This window comes from Oncorhynchus tshawytscha, linkage group LG01, assembly GCF_018296145.1.
Source record: "Oncorhynchus tshawytscha isolate Ot180627B linkage group LG01, Otsh_v2.0, whole genome shotgun sequence".
Lineage (NCBI taxonomy): Eukaryota > Metazoa > Chordata > Actinopteri > Salmoniformes > Salmonidae > Oncorhynchus > Oncorhynchus tshawytscha.
In genome coordinates, this window is record NC_056429.1 from 68,514,233 (window position 1) to 68,533,029 (window position 18,797).

General features: G+C 41.4%; 1 protein-coding gene across 7 annotated transcripts in view; it reads left to right on the plus strand.

Moving 5' to 3' along the window:
- The first annotated feature begins 9,977 nt into the window (after positions 1–9,977).
- Positions 9,978–18,797, plus strand: part of LOC112255436 (girdin) — a 97,121-nt gene continuing 88,301 nt past the window's right edge. For 5 of the 7 annotated variants that reach the window (XM_042324587.1, XM_024428423.2, XM_042324591.1 and 2 more), the window contains exons 1-2: positions 9,978–10,747; positions 10,881–10,981. In XM_042324587.1, the coding sequence (XP_042180521.1) occupies positions 10,685–10,747; positions 10,881–10,981 (164 nt within the window). In that variant the 5' untranslated portion in view covers positions 9,978–10,684. The remainder of the gene's footprint in view (positions 10,748–10,880; positions 10,982–18,797) is intronic. The other 2 variants (XM_024428438.2, XM_024428445.2) reach the window with 1 other exon arrangement.

The following is an 18,797-nucleotide window of genomic DNA, read 5'->3' on the forward strand; positions in this document are numbered from 1 at the left end:
ATCTAACATTTCTCATTGATGTTACCGTCGGTGGTGTTACTACAATGTTATCCTTATGGTAAAAAATAGTCACTAATATGGCAGTCATTAGGCTGCCATATTAGTTGATTTAGAATGGGAAGATGTACCCAAATACATTTAAATATATACAACTTTTCTTCTCTCCAAAATGCCATGCCCAAATGCCACCGCAATTCAAGACCGACCCATGAACCGGAAGTCTTTGGTTGTACAATGTCAGGCTTGCCAGCCATGCTGTTACTGTACTGTACCAACCTAAAGAACAATGTGAGGATATGTTGAAAGACTTGTTCGATAGGAATATGCTGTCTTTGGTCAACACAGCATTATCAGCTTCCTCGTCATGAAATATTAGTTGACCCTTACACTGTATATTGGGAGTCGAATTTACCTGCTTTAGAGTCAGCTATTGGTACTTTCAGAGTGGTGAACGGTGGTGAGGGTCCCCTACCGAGGACTTAGAATGTGAGCGCTATTAATCCTTGCTCTCACTCATCCCCACTCTCAACCACTCTGACTGCGCCTATGGACTCTTCCTGTGCAGGTGCATTCTCAGCCATTTTAATGTCAACCAGGACCCATGAGTCCATTGAAAGGAGAAACTGCTCTCCTCTCTTTCACTGTGCATTTTTTGTGTCCGTGGATTTCACTTCTTCAATGGATGAACCACTCACCATATCCTCTATAATAATGACCACAGTGTCGTTATTGGTGTTGGTGATGGGTGTTGGATCTACCAGCAACCTAATCGTCGACACGGCAAGAGCATGCATAATTAACCTAACATCTATAAAGAGGGAAAGCACACTGGATATGCATGTTCTGTTGCAAATAGGCCTGACTGGCGCACTAGTCACAGCATCATGTTTGAAGTGATGCATGCTTCATACCAAATTATGTTTGTAACTTTGAATTGAATAATCTTTGTCTGTGAACACCATCCTTACACTCAGATAATAACAATTGCACCTGAAGCTCTCTCTTTCACTGTTATACCTTCTCAGAAAGATTCACTTCTTTAGGGGGCTAATTCAGTAGGCCATTACTGCTTGCTACTGGACATTTTGGTGTGGTGTTTTTTGGTTTGTTCAAATTTCACAATTACACGCCATGCCTCATGTGTCAAAAAGATCTCCTTGCTGTACCCCGGGAGGGCATCTTGGTCTAATGAAAGGAGATTAGTGTGAGCAGCCATGCCGAGGAAGGGGTGGGAGGCTGTGGTTGTTATGACAACAGATTAGTGTCAGCAGCTTTTTTTTGCCAGAGATTCTATTAGGTTTATCCAGTTGCCATAGATATGGACAGGTTGAGAGCTCCTGTCCTGATGATATCCAGAGGCAAGGACCATCCGTGTCTTATGGACCATTCACTTAATGTTGCCATCAGATTGCACTTAGATTATTATTGTTTCATGGTTTCTTACAAAAGACGGTCTTGGAAATGGAATTCTAACCATGTGTGCGCTGTGATCTTTTTTTATTGTTCCCCTCTCACCAGGGATGGGTTTACACCTGGTACACTAGGTGTGTGCAATTAATTATCAGGTAGAACAGAAAACCAGCAGGCTCCGGATCTCATAGGGTAAGAGTTGAGTACCCCAGGTCTATAGGGACTGGAAGGTGTCTGACCTTGTATCTGAAATCAAATTGTAGTTGTGCTGTGAAAGGCACGCTGAAAGATTGAGAAAGTATTCGTGTAGTGTAGAACAGTGTTTCCCAACTCCGGTCCTATAATACTCCCAACGGTACACAATTTGTATTGTAGTCCCAGACAAGCACGCCTGATTCAACTTGTCAACTAATCATCAGGCCCTCAATGAGTTGAATCAGGAATGTTTGTCTGGAGCTACAACAATAATTTGTGCTGTTGGGGTATTCAAAGACTGGAGTTGGGAACCACTGGTGTAGAATGCACTTGGGGCAGGTCACTCCAGGACTCCGGTAGTTAAAGAGAGTGAACCCATTGCTAGTGTCTATATACTATGGTGGCGCTAGGCACTGACGACAGGCTGTATAAGTACCACAGTAATACATTTTTGGCATATCCAATTACATTTTCAACAGTGGAGTGACAATTTGGGTAAGGGGGTCTGGCAATCAATCATCACTGCGTCTTAGATAGGGATTACACATAAAACCATTCTCTAAAAATACAGTGCAAATATGTTTACAACAGAAAGTCTGCAGCACACATATCTAGAGTATGGGTGATAGAACATAATACAGCGCACAGGAGGTTGGTGGCACCTTGGGAAGGACCGGTTCTTGGTAATGGCTGGAGCAGAATCTGTGGAATTGTATTAAATACATCAAACACATGGTTGGATGCCATTCCATTCGCTCTGTTCCACCCACTATTATGAGCCGTCCTCCCCTCAGCAGCCTCCACTGATATTACATATAAAGGAAATTGCTTTTACATTGGCCATAGTCTGCCTACTTTTTTGCTTGAGGTGCAAAAAGTACAATATCAATTTTGTGAGTGATAATGGAATTAGATTTCATTTTCTACATCATTTTATCCCCAGTTTACTAGACAACATGTGGTGGCCATTATCCTTGCTCCTGCCTTAGCTAATTTATCACCTGTCAAAAGTGGACATTAGCTCATGAGCACAGTCAGTCATTTTGATTACTAAGACTTAAAGTGGAGAAGACTGATCGTCCATGTCAGGTGTGTAGTAATTACATGGTGCCTAGCAGAGCTGTAGGTATCATTAAAAGTTCTAAGGAAATTCTAACATGACATATTAATTATGACAATGAGGTGTTGATACTGTAGGCTTGTCAGAAACACAGCAGCAGGGAATGTATTGGTATTTTTGTTGTAATCAGGCTGAACCAATTATGTATATAAACCCTGGATTGCAGATGCTATGTATTGGCCATTGACAGGCTATGAAGCCACCGGTCGGCCATATTGGCACTCTCCAGTAGGAGCAATCTTCCATAGGAATGAATGGAATTATACAGTATTTCAATATAATATTTCATGGACATAATTACATTTTTTAGAATATAATTTTTGTTTAAAATGTTTGTTTAGCTCACATAATAATTTAGGAGTATGTATTAAGGTGTCTAATATAATAAATATGCCGAAATAACAAATGTAGACATCAATACATTCCTTTCTATAGCTTCCAAAATATTTTTTACAATGGTGGAGGAGTGCCAAGATGGAGGCATGGTGGCTTCAAAACAACGCCGCTATCAGTCATCTAATATATTTATAAAACATTGGGCTGACCTTTGCCGTAGGGGCTTTATGTCAACAGAAGGGGGATTTGATCCATTTGGTTTGATTTCCCATATCAGCCCGACAGGATGAAGAGAAGTGAGTTATGGGGCTGCTGCTCCAAATATGTCAGTCATCCCAAAAGCATACATCAATCATTTGACAAGACCAGCAAAGTGTAAGGTTTATAGTGATGTATTTTAGTACACATTCACACCTTGGATAAATATTCCAAAATGTTTGTGATGCATAGATAAGCAGAGTTGGGTAGATTACTTTCTAAATGTAAGCAGTTACAGATACTAGTTACAGTACCTTTGGGAAGTATTCATACCCCTTGACCTTTTCCATATTTTGCTTGGTTACAGCCTTATTCTAAAATGGACAGAATTGTTTTCTTCCCCTCATCAATCTACACACAATGAGAAACAGGTTTAGATATTTTTGCTAATTTATTAAAAATAAAACTGAAATATCACATTTACATAAGTATTCAGACCTTTTACTCAGTACTTTGTTGAAGCACCTTTGGCAGCAATTACAGCCTCAAGTCTTCTTGGGTATGACGCTACAAGCTTGGCACACCTGTATTTGGCGAGTTTGTCCCATTCTTCTCTGCACTTCCTCTCAAGCTCTGTCAGGTTGGATGGGGAGCGTTGCTGCACAGCGAATTTCAGGTCTCTCCAAAGATGTTCGATTGAGTTCAAGTCCGGGCTCTGGCTGGGCCACTCAAGGACATTCAGAGATTTGTCCCAAAGCCTCTCCTGTGTTGTCTTGGCCGTGTGCTTAGTGTGGTTGTCCTATTGGAAGTTGGGCCACCCTAGTCTGAGGTCCTGAGCTCTCTGGAGCAGGTTGTCATCAAGAATCTCTCTGTACTTTGCCTCGATTCTGACTAGTCTACCAGTCCCTGCCACTGAAAATCATCCCCACAGCATGATGCTGCCACCACCATGCTTAACCACAGGGATGGTGCCAGGTTTCCTCCAGACGTGATGCTTGGCATTCAGGCCAAAGAGTTACATCTTAGTTTCATCAAACCAGATAATCTTGTTTCTCATGGTCTGAGAATCATTTTGGCAAACTCCAAGCGAGCTGTCATGTACCTTTTACTGAGGAATAGCTTCCGTCTGGCCACTCTACCATAAAGGCCTGACGGGTGGGGTACTGCAGAGATGGTTGTCCTTCTGGAAAGTTCTCCCATCTCCACAGAGGAACTCTAGAGCTCTGTCAGAGTCACAGAGTCACCTCCCTGACCAATCCCCTTCTCCCCTGATTGCTCAGTTTGGTATTGTTTGGAACCACCTTCTTCCATTTAAGAATTATGGAGGCCACTGTTTTCTTGGGGACCTTCAATGCTGCAGAAATGTTTTGGTGCCCTTCCCCAGATCTGTGCCTCGACAAAATCCTGTCTCGGCGCTCTACGGACAATTCCTTCGAGCTCATGGCTTGTTTTTTGCTCTGACATGCATTGTCAATTGTGGGACCTTATATAGACAGGTGTGTGCCTTTCCAAATCATGTCCAATCAATTGAATTTACCACAGGTTATCTCCAATCAAGTTGCCGAAACATCTCAAGGATGATCAATGGAAGCAGGATGCACCTGAGCTCAATTTCAAGTCTAATAGCAAAGGGTCTGAATACTTATATAAGGTATCTGTTTTTATTATTAATAAATTAGCAAACATTTCTAAAAACCTGTTTTTGCTTTGTCATTATGGGGTATTGTGTGTAGATTGCTGAAGTTAAACTTAACTTAAACTTGTGCCTTTTGTCAATGGTAAATTGAATGTCATTGAGAAAACAAAGGTGTCATAATTTTTTTTTTTTTTTTTTACAATTATCCTTTCTGAATTTAAATGTAATCCAAGAAGTAATCATTGTGTTTTCCAAAAGTACTTTTGCTGGTAACGTAACTGATTTTATTTTTTTGTAATCAGATTACATGCAAATGATTACATGTAATCAGTAACTCCCCAAACTTGTAAATAAGTAACAGGAACCAAGTACGAATTAGGAAAGGGTCATGAGCTCATGAGAGTTAGATAAAATTTGATTTTTTCACAAGGACCTATAAAGGATACTATCCTCTACAACAGAGGTGTCAAACTCATTCCATGGAGGGCCTAATATCTGCAGGTTTTAGTTTTTTCCTTTCAATTAAGACATATACAACCAGGTGAACCAGTTTACTAATTAGTGACCTTAATTCATCAATCAAGTACAAGGGAGGAGTTTGACATATACACTCTACAACATAACCTTCACTCCAAATCAAAACTTCAAACCTACAACCTGGAATTTGGACAAAATTACCTGGAAGGATTCTTACTACCAAGGACTATTCAGGACCATCCAGCAAACCAAAAGTAAAATTCATTACAATAAATTCTAGATATTTTACTTTATAAAGACTGAATGGTAAATTAGGGTTACAGAGCTACCAAGCTTGCTAGGATAGAACAGGCCCGACTGCAACTTCAATTTGCAGTGAAGTGAGAGGTGTGAAAGCCCTTGGCAACATAAAATCACAACTTCCCCAACCCAAATGCAGAGGCCTCTGAACCCTGCTGCCCTGTGGCTTCTTTACACCCATTTGCAGAGACTATCATAGTACAGTTCCCCTCAAAATAAAAATGACTCCAGAGACACTATCTGCGGACTGCTACAAGACTGGGAACATAAGCAACTTAATTTTCCACACATACAATCCCCTGGCATGGCACACTGCTATAAGAGCACACTACCCCTCTGTCAAGAGAGAGGGTATTGGCCCAGGGTGGGTGGAAAATCAGACGAGGACCCTGAGACTGAGACAGCCTATGTCAATTTGTACAAGGTTGGAACAGCGGTGGTGTAGGGAAGCTTCAAAGATGTCCAACAGGACTTTTACAGAATCAAAGACATGGTACAGCAGGAGAAGCTCTCTCTTGGTGACAATTCCCCGACTCCAAGTAAGTCTGTCCACTTTTTGAAGAACCCTGAAAGGCATTGCCCACAACTCCAGCACCTCACACAGCAGCAACAGCGCAACAGACAACCCACCTAGACCAGCAAGAAAACAAGATCTGGCCCTAAACAGAGTGTGGAATTCCTGACCACTGTGGAGAGAGAGAGCGAGAGAGAGCGAGAGAGAGCGAGAGAGACTGGCGTTTTGGTATTGCGGCATTGCTTTGTCAGTGGAATCTTTGCTTTAGGTTAAATTAACATGATTCCATGCACCTCTGTTGCAGCTCTGTTTGAGTACACTGGCTTTGGAGAGTTTGATTTTCCTTAGCCAAAGGGGTGGTCTGCGTTTTTAAGAAGCCAGCCAAGTTGAAGGAATTTGTAGAGTTGTTTTCCCTGCTGTGTTCAAGCTGCGTAAGGAATGTTGCTGTTGCTCTATGACCCAATAATGACTTAGTATGCTCTGTTACACACCACATAAACATGATTAATAATTTATGAATAAAAAACATATGACCAATCGCATTTTCAAAACCAAGGTTTATGCCAAACACACACTGTTCTCCCCATTGAAAAGACAAAAATGGAGCATCACTAAAAAAAATGTCCACATTAAATATAATTGTTTTCAGATTGTGGTAGGTGCGCATTACATGAGTCATGATGAATTGATGAGTATGAATTACCTGTAAGTGTTCAGAATCTATGTGCTCAGCCTGGCCCGTGGGTTGGCCTGCTGTGTATTTGAATCTGAATCCCCTCCTACAAAAATGGTAGTCCAAAGTCCCGCCCAAACCAGAGAACACATGGAATGTCTGCCTAACATCCTCTTTTTGAACATAAACTAAAGCCTAAATCCATGGGAGATAGTGTTCCCAGAAAGTCACATCAAATGAACTCAGAAGCTCTCCTTCCTTATCTCAGGAGACTGGAGAATGACCTGTGCTGGAAAAGTTTAATGTTTGTGATTTTCTAATACCAAATGTCTGTGTTCTATTCATGTGCTTTTCTAATAACCGTTTTCTGTGTTCATGCAAGTGACTGACTGAACGAATTCTCACTATCAGTAGCTGCAATTTGGCAGTACACCCAGAACTTTGTTTTGAGAATGAAAGATATCGGAGTTTCAAGTTCTCAACTTAGAGACAAGAAACGTTGTGAGGTATTGATCTGTTAAATGTCTTGAACCAGTATTGGTTGGTCACATGAATGAAACAAAGTGGTAATGATGAATGAATCATGCTAAATCATGTAAATATAACTTGTCTGTGTACAGCCGTATATAAGACAACAGCTGGGACTGCCCCGGCAGAGCTCGTGACAGATGTTGCATTGAGTTGGAACCTCTCCAGTGCACTGGCAATAAACAACGATTAATTTAAGATTGACTTCTAGTGTCCCTGTGTAAAATTATTTTCACAACAAACCCCTAGTAATTATTTCAGGGAAAGTGATGTGCTTCCATACATAGATTTTAGCTAAGCCCTCAGACGTAACCATTAACAAGTAAATCATTGTTTTTAAATTGCCTTTTTGGTGACATTGCGCTTTCCCCATTCATTCCGACCGACCAAATAATCAGTTTGGTTGATTGTGAGGCTTATCTCGTGGGATGAATGACTGGGCTGGTCTCAAAATATGCCAATCAAGATACTTGATTTTTTCTCAAGATACCTTAAGAGAAAATGACTCATGTGAAATCACCCAGTAAAATACTACTCGGGTTATAGTCTAAAAGTATTTGGATTTAAATATGCTTAAATATCAAAAGTAAATGTAATTGCTAAAATATACTTAAGCATTAAACGTATAAATCATTTCACGTTCCTTATATTAAGCAAACCAGACAACACAATTATCTTGTTTTTATTTTATTTACAGATAGCCAGGGGCACACTCAAACACTCAGACATAATTTACAAATGAACTATTTGTGTTTAGTGAGTCCACCAGATCAGAGGCAGTAGGGATGACCAGGGATGTTCTCGTGATCAGTGTGTGATTTGGACCATTTTCCTGTCCTGCTAAGCATTAGAAGTACTTTTGGGTGTCAGTTAAAATGTATGGAGTAGAAAGTACTGTATATTATTTTGTTTAGGAATGTAGTGTCGTAAAAGTTGTACAAAATATATAAATAGTAAAGAACTTACCCGCAAAACTACTTAAGTAGTACTTTAAAGTATTTTAACTTACTGTAAGTACTTTACACCACTGATCATAGTGAGATGTGCAATGCCATTTTGTTCCAATATTTGATTTATTTAAAAACATTTAATGAAATAACTAAAAAAGTGTAAACTTCATTGTTAGTTTGCCTAAGCATGACCATCATCCACATACCAATTTTTGTACCAAACCTTTTTTGTGTCAGCAATTGGACATTGTTTTTAGTGGGGGGGCTAGTTACCCCACATGTTACTAAGAGTGATTTGTACAGCAGTAGATATATTAGAGTGGGTTATGTCAATAATCCAGTATATAAATAAATATATGGTGTGTATAAACAGTGTAACTAAAACCCAATGTATGGTAGTAGAAATATTGCAATGAGCTATGCCGAGAATACAGTACTAAAATACGTAGAACAAAACCCCATGGCAAAATGGATAGAATTGCAGGGAATTAGCTTCTGGACCATAGTACGGAATATAAATAATATGTATGTGAATGGTGTGTATAGACAGTATAGACCGTATGTGAATATAAAAGGTGTGTACAGCAGTAGTTATATAGGATGAGTTATGACTACAGTAGAATACAGTATATACATATTAAGTGGGTAAAACAGTATGTAAACATTATTAAAGTGACCAGTCTCTAAGGTGCAGGGTAGAGTACCGGTAGGCTAGTAACAGTGACTAAGGTTCAGGGCAGTGTACTGGGCAGAGGCCGGCTAGTGATGACTGTTTAACAGTCTGATGGCTTGGAGATAGAAGCTGTTCATCAGTCTCTCATGCCCAGCTTTGATGCACTTGTACTTTCTCTGCCTTCTAGATGGTAACGGGGTGAACAGGCTGTGGCTCGAGTGGCTGAGGTCCTTGATTATCTACTTGGCCTCCCTGTGACACTTTGTTTGTAATTACAGGTAGATAACAGTGTGAACATCCAATATGAATTACCGTGACCTTCAAAACAGTGCATTCCAAATAGTTTAATCAAAGGGTTGTTTGTGTTTGAGGATAAATGATATGTGCACTGGCATGCAAGTATCACACAAATGGAAGAGTACTGTTTTTTTGATCAATTACATCAGGATATATCTATAGATGGGCAGATGAGGATTTATTTCAATCATTACCACAAGGATTTGTCTGGACATTCTTATTGATCTCTGTGTGGTGACACTAATGATTTTTCTAGTCATGTTGTTTGAGATAATTTATATGAATACTACCCATAACCTACATTGGCAGCCAGCCAGCATGCTACACACACACACACACACACACACACACACACACACACACACACACACACACACACACACACACACACACACACACACACACACACTGCATAGTCCTACTGACACACTCACTTTGACAATATTCATTGACAAAGAAGACACATCAAATGTGAATCATTATGTCCTGCTAATGTAGTCTATAGGCTCCATACAACATAATCCATTTAATGTGGAGGTGGAACTGTTAATGACAACGTGCTGCAGCCCTATTTTCTTGAGCGCAGTTGATTTTGGCGGAAGAAGACACGTCCTCTACGGATGGATGAGTACGCTGGAATGGAAACAAAACGGAGTTGAGCCCGTGGAGGCGGTACTTAGTCTAGCGCCATCAGTAAACTCATGTCAGTAGTAGGCTATTCAGCCGTTAGTCACTTGGCTGGAAGAAGGGAATACATGACAGAAGAAAGACATCTCTGCCCAATTCTATTGGAACAGTCGTTGGTTTTATTGGGGAAAAATATGCGACCTTCAAGACTTAAAAGAACGTGATGGGGAAAGGAATACATTTTTTAAAAGAATATTGTAACTCGACGTCCATTGGAGGAAACCAGTTACTGTCTTTAGGCTTACTATTAGTTCTGTGCTTTATCAGATCAACTTTAGATTTTCATGGAGCATGTTCTTTATTATTAGCCTACCTGTACTGGTCTAATGTCTTAGTTAAAGACATTTAGCTGTAGGTAGGTAAGCTGCCTTGACGGGCACAGGCTAGATGGGATTCAAGGTTTTTCAAAAAATGTGATGGAGTCCTTCTCAAGGAGGGTAACGTTAACATGTTTATCTCGGGTATCAGATACGATAATTGTGGATACATTTTCAGCAAAACCCGACGTCATTGACTTGTTTTCTTTATCGGCAAAAGTTGTGTCTGTTTAATTAAATCAACCACATGAGCGGCGTCTAAATTAAGGACGCGTTCAGAGGGGTGAAAGGCGACGCGAAGAAAATTTCCCGACAAGGAGAAAATACATTTTAATTCAAATTCTCTGGAATTGTCGCTGTCCAACACAAGGAAATGGAAAGTGAGGTTTTTACGCCATTGTTGGAACAATTTCTGCTCACGCCATTGGTCGCCTGGGTAAGGCACCCTAATTAACCATTCTATGGGAATTTGAGCAAAGCAATTAATCAGGGTATCCAAAATAAATGCCCTGTTTAACAAGTGATTTGGTTTTGATGACCGGTTTGGTGTGTATTGTCATATTTTTCAGGTTAAGGCGGCTGGGCATTCATCAGGAAACGATGGCACCAAACTATCGGAATACATTGAATTGTTGGATGGCATTTATTTAAACGAGATCATGCTTGAGATGTAAGTAGTAGCCTGTCTGTCATTTATGGGTGCTCTCTGTCTTTCACATGAACGAATGGCCACGCATGCTTCTGATCCATTGGCCACTCTCATCAAGTTTTGCCCTGCACTGTAGGTTACGGTGGATTCATGACACAAATTCAGGACAAATGTTAAACCGTTCCACAGACACATTTCACTAGTGAAGTATGTCAGCCATCGATGCAACTAGATTAGGTGGTCTAATCAGAATGAGTTGTAGGTATTTTGAAGCAGACTGTTTCATGAGTTCTGTAATGATGGCGGAGTCTGCAGCAGGTCATCTTCCACTCAAGCAGTCAGTCACTGACAAATGTCAGAATGTGAATTGCAATCTGCAGCCTGCTGAAGACCTCTCCCTGGCGCTTGCTCTTCTTGCCTGCTAGAATAATACAGAGGGCAGCTATTCTACCTCACTCACCCAGCCTACCCCTTGAGGAGTAGAAATGAGGAATCCATCCATCTCTGCCATGACCACTGACACGCACTATACAAAAGAAGCTGGTTTCCACCCATGCTTTTGTCTGGGCTAGGTTTGCATTAAAAGGTAGCCTATGTCAACTTTGGCCTACTTATCCTGTATGAGTAGAATGAACCCTAACCCAAGTTATTTATTATGGGCATTATCACTCTGGATTCAAAATCAGAAGGCAGACATCAAATAAATTCATTTTTTGTTATTGCAGAGCACTTTCTTCTCACACTATGAGCTTGTTACTTCTCACACATTCTATTAACAGGTCTAATCTCTACTGGCCCAGAGTATCAGTTAGCTCACAGTTTCGGTACTAGCTGTGCTCATGCTGCCTTGGCAACACTCATCAGGCCTCAAATCTTACTAGGTTGCCAATGACCTTGCAAACTCTACTCGGGTGTTTTTTTTTTTTTTTTTGTGGCAAATTTGGTATTGTATTCATATCCATTACTCCAGTCATACCAGTAGGCCTTGTTTATAATTGCCAATATAATCAGTCAAAGCCTAATATTTGGATTTGTTGATTTTCATCCCAAGAGCAGTTTTCAGTTTAAATGAACTGTAGTTTAGCTTTGCTTGTCTGGCCGGCAGGGTGTTGGGGCTGGCCAGTCACTTCATCCTAGCTGTGTGTGTGTGTGTGCATTCGTGCACAGTCAGTTTTGGGCAGCTGTTGGCACTCGTCTGCCCAGCAAGACTCCCACACAGAAGGCACATTGTCAAAATCTGTTGGGAAGCAGGTCTTTGTCTCACTCTCCGTTTCGTCAAGGCTACATGTTCATCTTGCGTTGGCTGGTTTAAGATATTCACTGGTAAATATTTACCTTGTGCTAGATGAAGTTATTATTATTCCCCCCATGTTTGTCTGTTTCGGCCATATCAAAACTCAGACTTCCAGTTTATTTAGGGAAGTTGTACAAAAGCGTAGATTTAGTTCATGTTAACCATGTTACAGCTCATATGACTTCAGTTTATTCAACATGTAATTTCTACTAAACTTAATGTTGTCTGCAGTGACGCTGAGTTTGTATGCAGAGTGGAGAGCTGCGTTAAGTGATGAAAAAGATTAACTGCCCAGTGGGTCTGTAAAGTTGATGGCTTTGCCCAACAATACGCACTCTCACTGCCCAAGTCTGTGTTGAAACTCCTGCCGAGTGCTGTTATCGTGGGTGTAACGGTAGGCATACTTGGTATTGACCTGCCTATGATCAATGTAGCCTCGTAAAGGGGTGCTCAGTCTTGTCCATGAGCAGCCATTAGAAAGATAAATGGATGTCTGATAGATCAAACAATCCATTTAAAACCACATTTCTACTAGGCGTACAGGCATCATCCATCTAGCACAGAGCTGTGTAGACCTTCAGATTCGCATGCTTTGAAGTAGAGGGTGTATCATGTACTGCATAAAATGAACATGTAACGAGTTGCAGTGCTTGTTGTACAAATAGTGAGTTTGGCTTACTACCATTTGAATCTTCTCATGTTGAATACTGTATGTGTGTGGTTCATCATGTACTGTACAAAGATAGGGGCTCCAAATGATTTTAGCATCTGTATGTTTATTTTGTAGTATCTCTCCAAGCTGTTGACAGGGAGGCAGGCAGACTTAAGTTGTCCAGGAAGCACAGAGGCCCTGCTGGATTATCTAACGGCTAGTTGGACTCACAGATGGCATGGTGTCACTGTCCTGCCCCTCAGTCACTACTGCCCAACCAATTAGACCACCTTTCAGCAATATACTGTAGGTCTGTTTTCTTGTGTGGAGCACAGACTGGACAGAATTGAAATTCATTGCATTGGTCAAAAAGCAGGTTATTTTTTTCTGGTTGTACTGGCATACATTACAATGGTTCAGGTCCACAGTTGTAATAAGGTGAATGGCTGCATTTTCAGTGTCTGGGATGGTTGACCTCAAGGCCAAATTGTAGCACAATTTAGAGCTAAACATGTTTTTGAAGCTAAATGTATGTATCAAGGGTAACTACATCCCCCCTCAATTCTGGAAGTGATATTTTTAGTTTGCTATTTTCCACTTCAGTGCTCAATACATCACCTCAGTCCATGAATCTCAGATGAATGAGACTAATGAGCATGTGACACACACACACACACACACACACACACACACACGTTAATTCCACCTGAAGCTGTGCAGCAGCTGTAGGGAAACCACATGCTCATTGTACCTGAGCCTCTCCCTCAACACCTCAGTCAGGACAAAATCACAGACGAGTGCGGCCCACTTCCAACGCGACATGGCCACTTAACGCAGTGGTGCAGCAGTTTAGAGGAAGCTCTGTTGAAGGACAACAGTTGAATTATCTTAATCCATATAGGATTAAAATCTCCAGCAGCTCCCCAATTCACACAAACAGGTTGTTTTTTTCCACTGGAAAAAACTGGGTGATAAGACAGGACGGCATCACAACCACCACCTCTGCAACACTGCTGAACCAGACACAACACGTCTCCATGCACGCTGTCTCCCTGTGTTTTCACTGAGCAGCATGCTTCCTGCTTTTGTTTCATCTCCTGCTTAGGAAGACGGGGTATAGTTTGGATTCTTGCTGGACGGCTGGTGTATATTTGTTGAATTTCCCTAAGCTAGGTTATTTTTCCTTTGGAGATCAAAGGCTTCAGTCATAGGCTACCACTGACAGCCAGCTAGACAGACATCCCACACCATGCTGCTTTCCCGTTATCTGCCACAGACCAAACATTAATGACCATCCTCCCTGCGTCGCATCTCCCACTCTTCCGGGCCGACATTCCGTTTATCTGCCTGAACCAAGACCTCTCTCCGTGTCTACCTATGGTTGGTGTGAACACAACAGAGCTTGTGGTTCTGTTTTTGAATGGTAATGTAAACAGCTGGCATTTATTATTTATTATTATTATGCCTGATGTCTTGTGCTTCACTTACATGGTCACTAGACTACGGTATTGAAGGAGGATGTTTATAAGCTGGAAAAAAGCCCTGTGAGTCAGACATGCAGGAAGCAGCTGTTGTGACCTTGAAGGGGTACTGCTTTAACAAGGCCTGCAGAGACTCACAGGAATAGGAACGGCCCTATGGAAATGTACATGAATGACCCACAGCTTCATACAGAACCAAACTACCCGTTAAAGCACAAGGCCACGAAAATAAGGCTGAGGTGCAGAACCTACTGCAGCTGTTCCCTCTCCTTGGATATTATAACGTGTGCTGTACTGTAGAAAGAGTATGTTACAGTAGATTGTCGTGATACTGGTTGTGGCTTTCAGGAGCTTTGAGCTGAAAAATGGAAATGATTGGGCAACACTATAGCAGCTCCATGAGATACACACACACACACACACACACACACACTGTCATCCTGCCTGCATAGTTCTGAACACCGCCTCACCACAGTGGGACAACTGTAGTCATCATCCACATTCCTCTCTGGTGATTCCCCCAGCTAGCCCTCCATGTGCCTGGGAAGTAATCACTCCTCCCCACTAGTGTGTTTGGACTAAGAGGCTCACTGGCTCTGTCCTCCTCGTGCTGGGCAGCCTGCCCCTGCTCTACTCTCTGCTCCTGTTGACTTTGATGCCGCATGTCAGAAGTAGGTTATTTCCCAATGCAACGCAGGAGCGCCCTGGGCAGTACTGTGCTCTGCATTGACTATTGACTTGTATGTTGACTCCCCATTGTCTGAAGCCTATATGATCATCGTGGTACATTATTTGGGTTTTGTCTACCTCACAAAGTGCCCTATTCAGGCTCCTGCAGTCACTAACACTGGGGGTGATGTAGTCCAATGAGGGAGGAGGAGTAGAGAAGGCCTCGGTCTAAAAAAACTGAGCCACGGCAGGATTGGGATTGTGTTTTCAAGGCGCATTGAATTGGCTGTGTGTTTCTGGCTCTGTGATGTATAGAGAAGTTAGTTACTAAATTAGCATCCTCCTTCCCAGCTCCCTATGTGCAGGCAATGCTCGGCTTGAAAGGATTTCAGCTCGCTCCATGCTATTTAATTAGGGGTTAAGACGACCCCACCCCCAAAGTGCTCCTCTAGAGGGGCTCTGAGTGAGCGGTGGGGTTATGTGGCCAGTGCTATTCAAAGTGCCCTTAAAGTGGACCCTGTCTTTCTGATTTGCAAGACTGAGGGGACTGTGTGTGTGTGGGAGCATAGCTGTTCAAAATGCCTATTGACACCCGCTCCCCTTCTCAGGATAGTTGCTTTCATAAAAAATCATGAATGTTGTCATAGTTCAATGATAGCTCTCTGGTCTTATGAAGTGCCATTTAATTTTTTATAGGCCAACTGCTAAGTCTTAACAATACAGGGGGTTTCAGGAAGATGCTGGAAACTCTGTTTATTCTATTTTATCAGTTGCTTGGCAACGGGCCTATTTTCCATTTTGAGTATTATGACCGAGGCGCATTAAAGAGGTTAATTTTATCCCTCACCGAGTGTTCTAATTCCATGGAAGCCAAATCTAGAACAGAGTTAACGGTGAGGGGAGAAATTGTGCAAGGTTAATTTGAAATTAGCCGTGTACACATGAGGTTGTGTTAGACATGAATGCTGAAAGCTTGGATCACAGATGCGGGCATGTATGACTGCACGCACATGCTACACATGTACATGCACTCATGCAGGTAAACACACAACCCTGTTTACAATAGATTTAACCTCTCTGGGATATATGGGACGGTAGGGTCCCACCTCGCCAACAGCCAGTGAAATTGCAGGGCGCCAAATTCAAAACAACAGAAATCCCATAATTAAAATTCCTCAAACATACACGTATTTTACACCATTTTAAAGATACACTTGTTGTAAATCCAGCCACAGTGTCCGATTTTCAAAAAGGCTTTACGACGAAAGCACACCAAATAATTATGTTAGGTTAGTACCTAGTCACAGAAAAACACAGCCATTTTTCCAGCCAAAGAGAGGAGTCACAAAAAGCAGAAATAGAGAGAATTAATCACTAACCTTTGATCTTCATCAGATGACATTCATACGACTTCATGTTACACAATTCATGTATGTTTTGTTCGATTAAGTTCATATTTATATCCAAAAATCTCAGTTTACATTGGCGCGTTAGGTTCAATAATGTCTTGCTTCCAAAACATCCAGTGATTTTTGCAGAGAGCCACATCAATTTACAGAAATACTCATCATAAATGTTGATGACAATACAAGTGTTATGCATGGAATTATAGATACACTTCTCCTTAATGCAACCGCTGTGTCAGATTTCAAAAAAGATTTACCAAAAAAGCACACCATGCAATAATCTGAGTACAGCGCTCCAACAACAAAATAAAGCCTTACAGATATCCGCCATGTTGTGGAGTCAGAAATAGCATTATAAATATTCACTTACCTTTGATCTTCATCAGAATGCACTCCCAGGAATTCCAGTTCCACAATAAATGTTTGATTTGTTCGATAAAGTCCATCTATGTCCAAATACCTCCTTTTTGTTTGCACGTTTTAGTACACAATCCAAACTCACGAGGCGCGGGCAAGTCCAGGCAAAAGTTCAGACAAAGTCCTATTACAGTTCTTAGAAACATGTCAAACGATGTATAGAATCAAACTTTAGGATTGTTTTAACATAAATCTTCAATAATGTTCCAACCGGAGAATTCCTTTGTCTGTAGAAATGCGATGGAACGCAGGTTGCTCTCACGTGAGCGCACATGATCAGCTCATGGCACTCTGCCAGACCCCTGACTCAATCAGCTCTCATTCCCCCCCCTCCTTCACAGTAGAAGCCTCAAACAACATTCTAAAGACTGTTGACATCTAGTGGAAGCCTTAGGAAGTGCAATATGACCCCATTGACACTGTATATTCGATAAGCAATGACATGGAAAAACTACAAACCTCAGATTTCCCACTTCCTGATTGGCAGGCAAAAACCTGAGAAAAAATCCATATGAGTTCTGTTATACTCAGACATCATTCAAACAGTTTTAGAAACTTCAGTGTTTTCTATCCAAATATACTAATAATATGCATATATGCATAATAATATAATAATGCATAATATGCATATATTAGCAACTGGGCCTGAGTAGCAGGCAGTTTACTCTGGGCACCTTGTTCATCCAAGCTACTCAATACTGCCCCCCCAGTCCCAAAGAAGTTAATGAACATGCCATGCCATTTGGGTTTAATGGCCACACAACAAATTTAGAGATTTTGTTGTCAAAAATAATTGTCCCATCCTCCAACATTGGGAGATCATTCGCTTTATCAGCGACGCTTTTAAATCTCCAGACCAGTAGATCATTGGAACGCTGCATGGACACACCATCAGATTGGCTTCAGTAAGAAATGAGGTCAGAGGAGAGCATCCAGAGACTGAACTCAAGCCATCTGGCCAGTGAAGGAGCCCAGTGGAGGCCTGCGTGTGTTTAATCTCTGAGCTCGTAAACCATGTTGGTCCAAAACCTTTTGGTTGATGATCATCAAAGCACAGCTCTGAACTAACAGACAGTAGATGAGAGGGACTCAGAAATTGGGTCAACCTTGATTGTCTGTGAGGACAGATGAGGGGAAATTCCTCTGCTTTTGTCCTGTCAGTGTTTAAGAATTCAATTCAATACCCCTTTTTTTGAATTTCAGGTAGTTTCATAATGTATTCCTCATAAAGTGTAATGAACGTAGTTTTGAAAATAATAATGCTAAATTATTTAGAATGCATGATTTAATTACTAAAATGTTGATTCATTAAAGGCAGATTGTTGTAAAAAAATGTCAATGCAATTCCATTTTAGTCATTTAGCAGACGCTCTTATCCAGGGTGACTTACAAGAGCAATCGGAGTTAAGTGCCTTGCTGAAGGGCACATCGGCAGGTATTTCACCTAGTCGGCTAGGAGAATGTCATGCATTCCTCATGCACTCAGAGCAAGGAAAAGACGTATTGTTCTGAAGTTCCACACCCATGCTTAGTATGTCTGGAATGTCTGTTAATGCAGGTTGACACTCCTGATAAGTTACGCTCCTAGCCCTGGGGCAGCACATCTCAATAGTACTCCTTGACTATACTAGAATGCCCTCGGAGTGTGGTGTCAGGAAAATAACCTCACACTCAACGTCAACAAAACTAAGGAGATGATTGTGGACTTCAGGAAACAGCAGAGGGAACACCCCCATCCACATCGATGGAACAGTAGTGGAGAGGGTAGCAAGTTTTAAGTTCCTCGGCATACACATCACAGACAAACTGAATTGGTCCACTCACACAGACAGCATCGTGAGGAAGGCGCAGCAGCGCCTCTTCAACCTCAGGAGGCTGAAGAAATTCGGCTTGTCACCAAAAGCACTCACAAACTTCT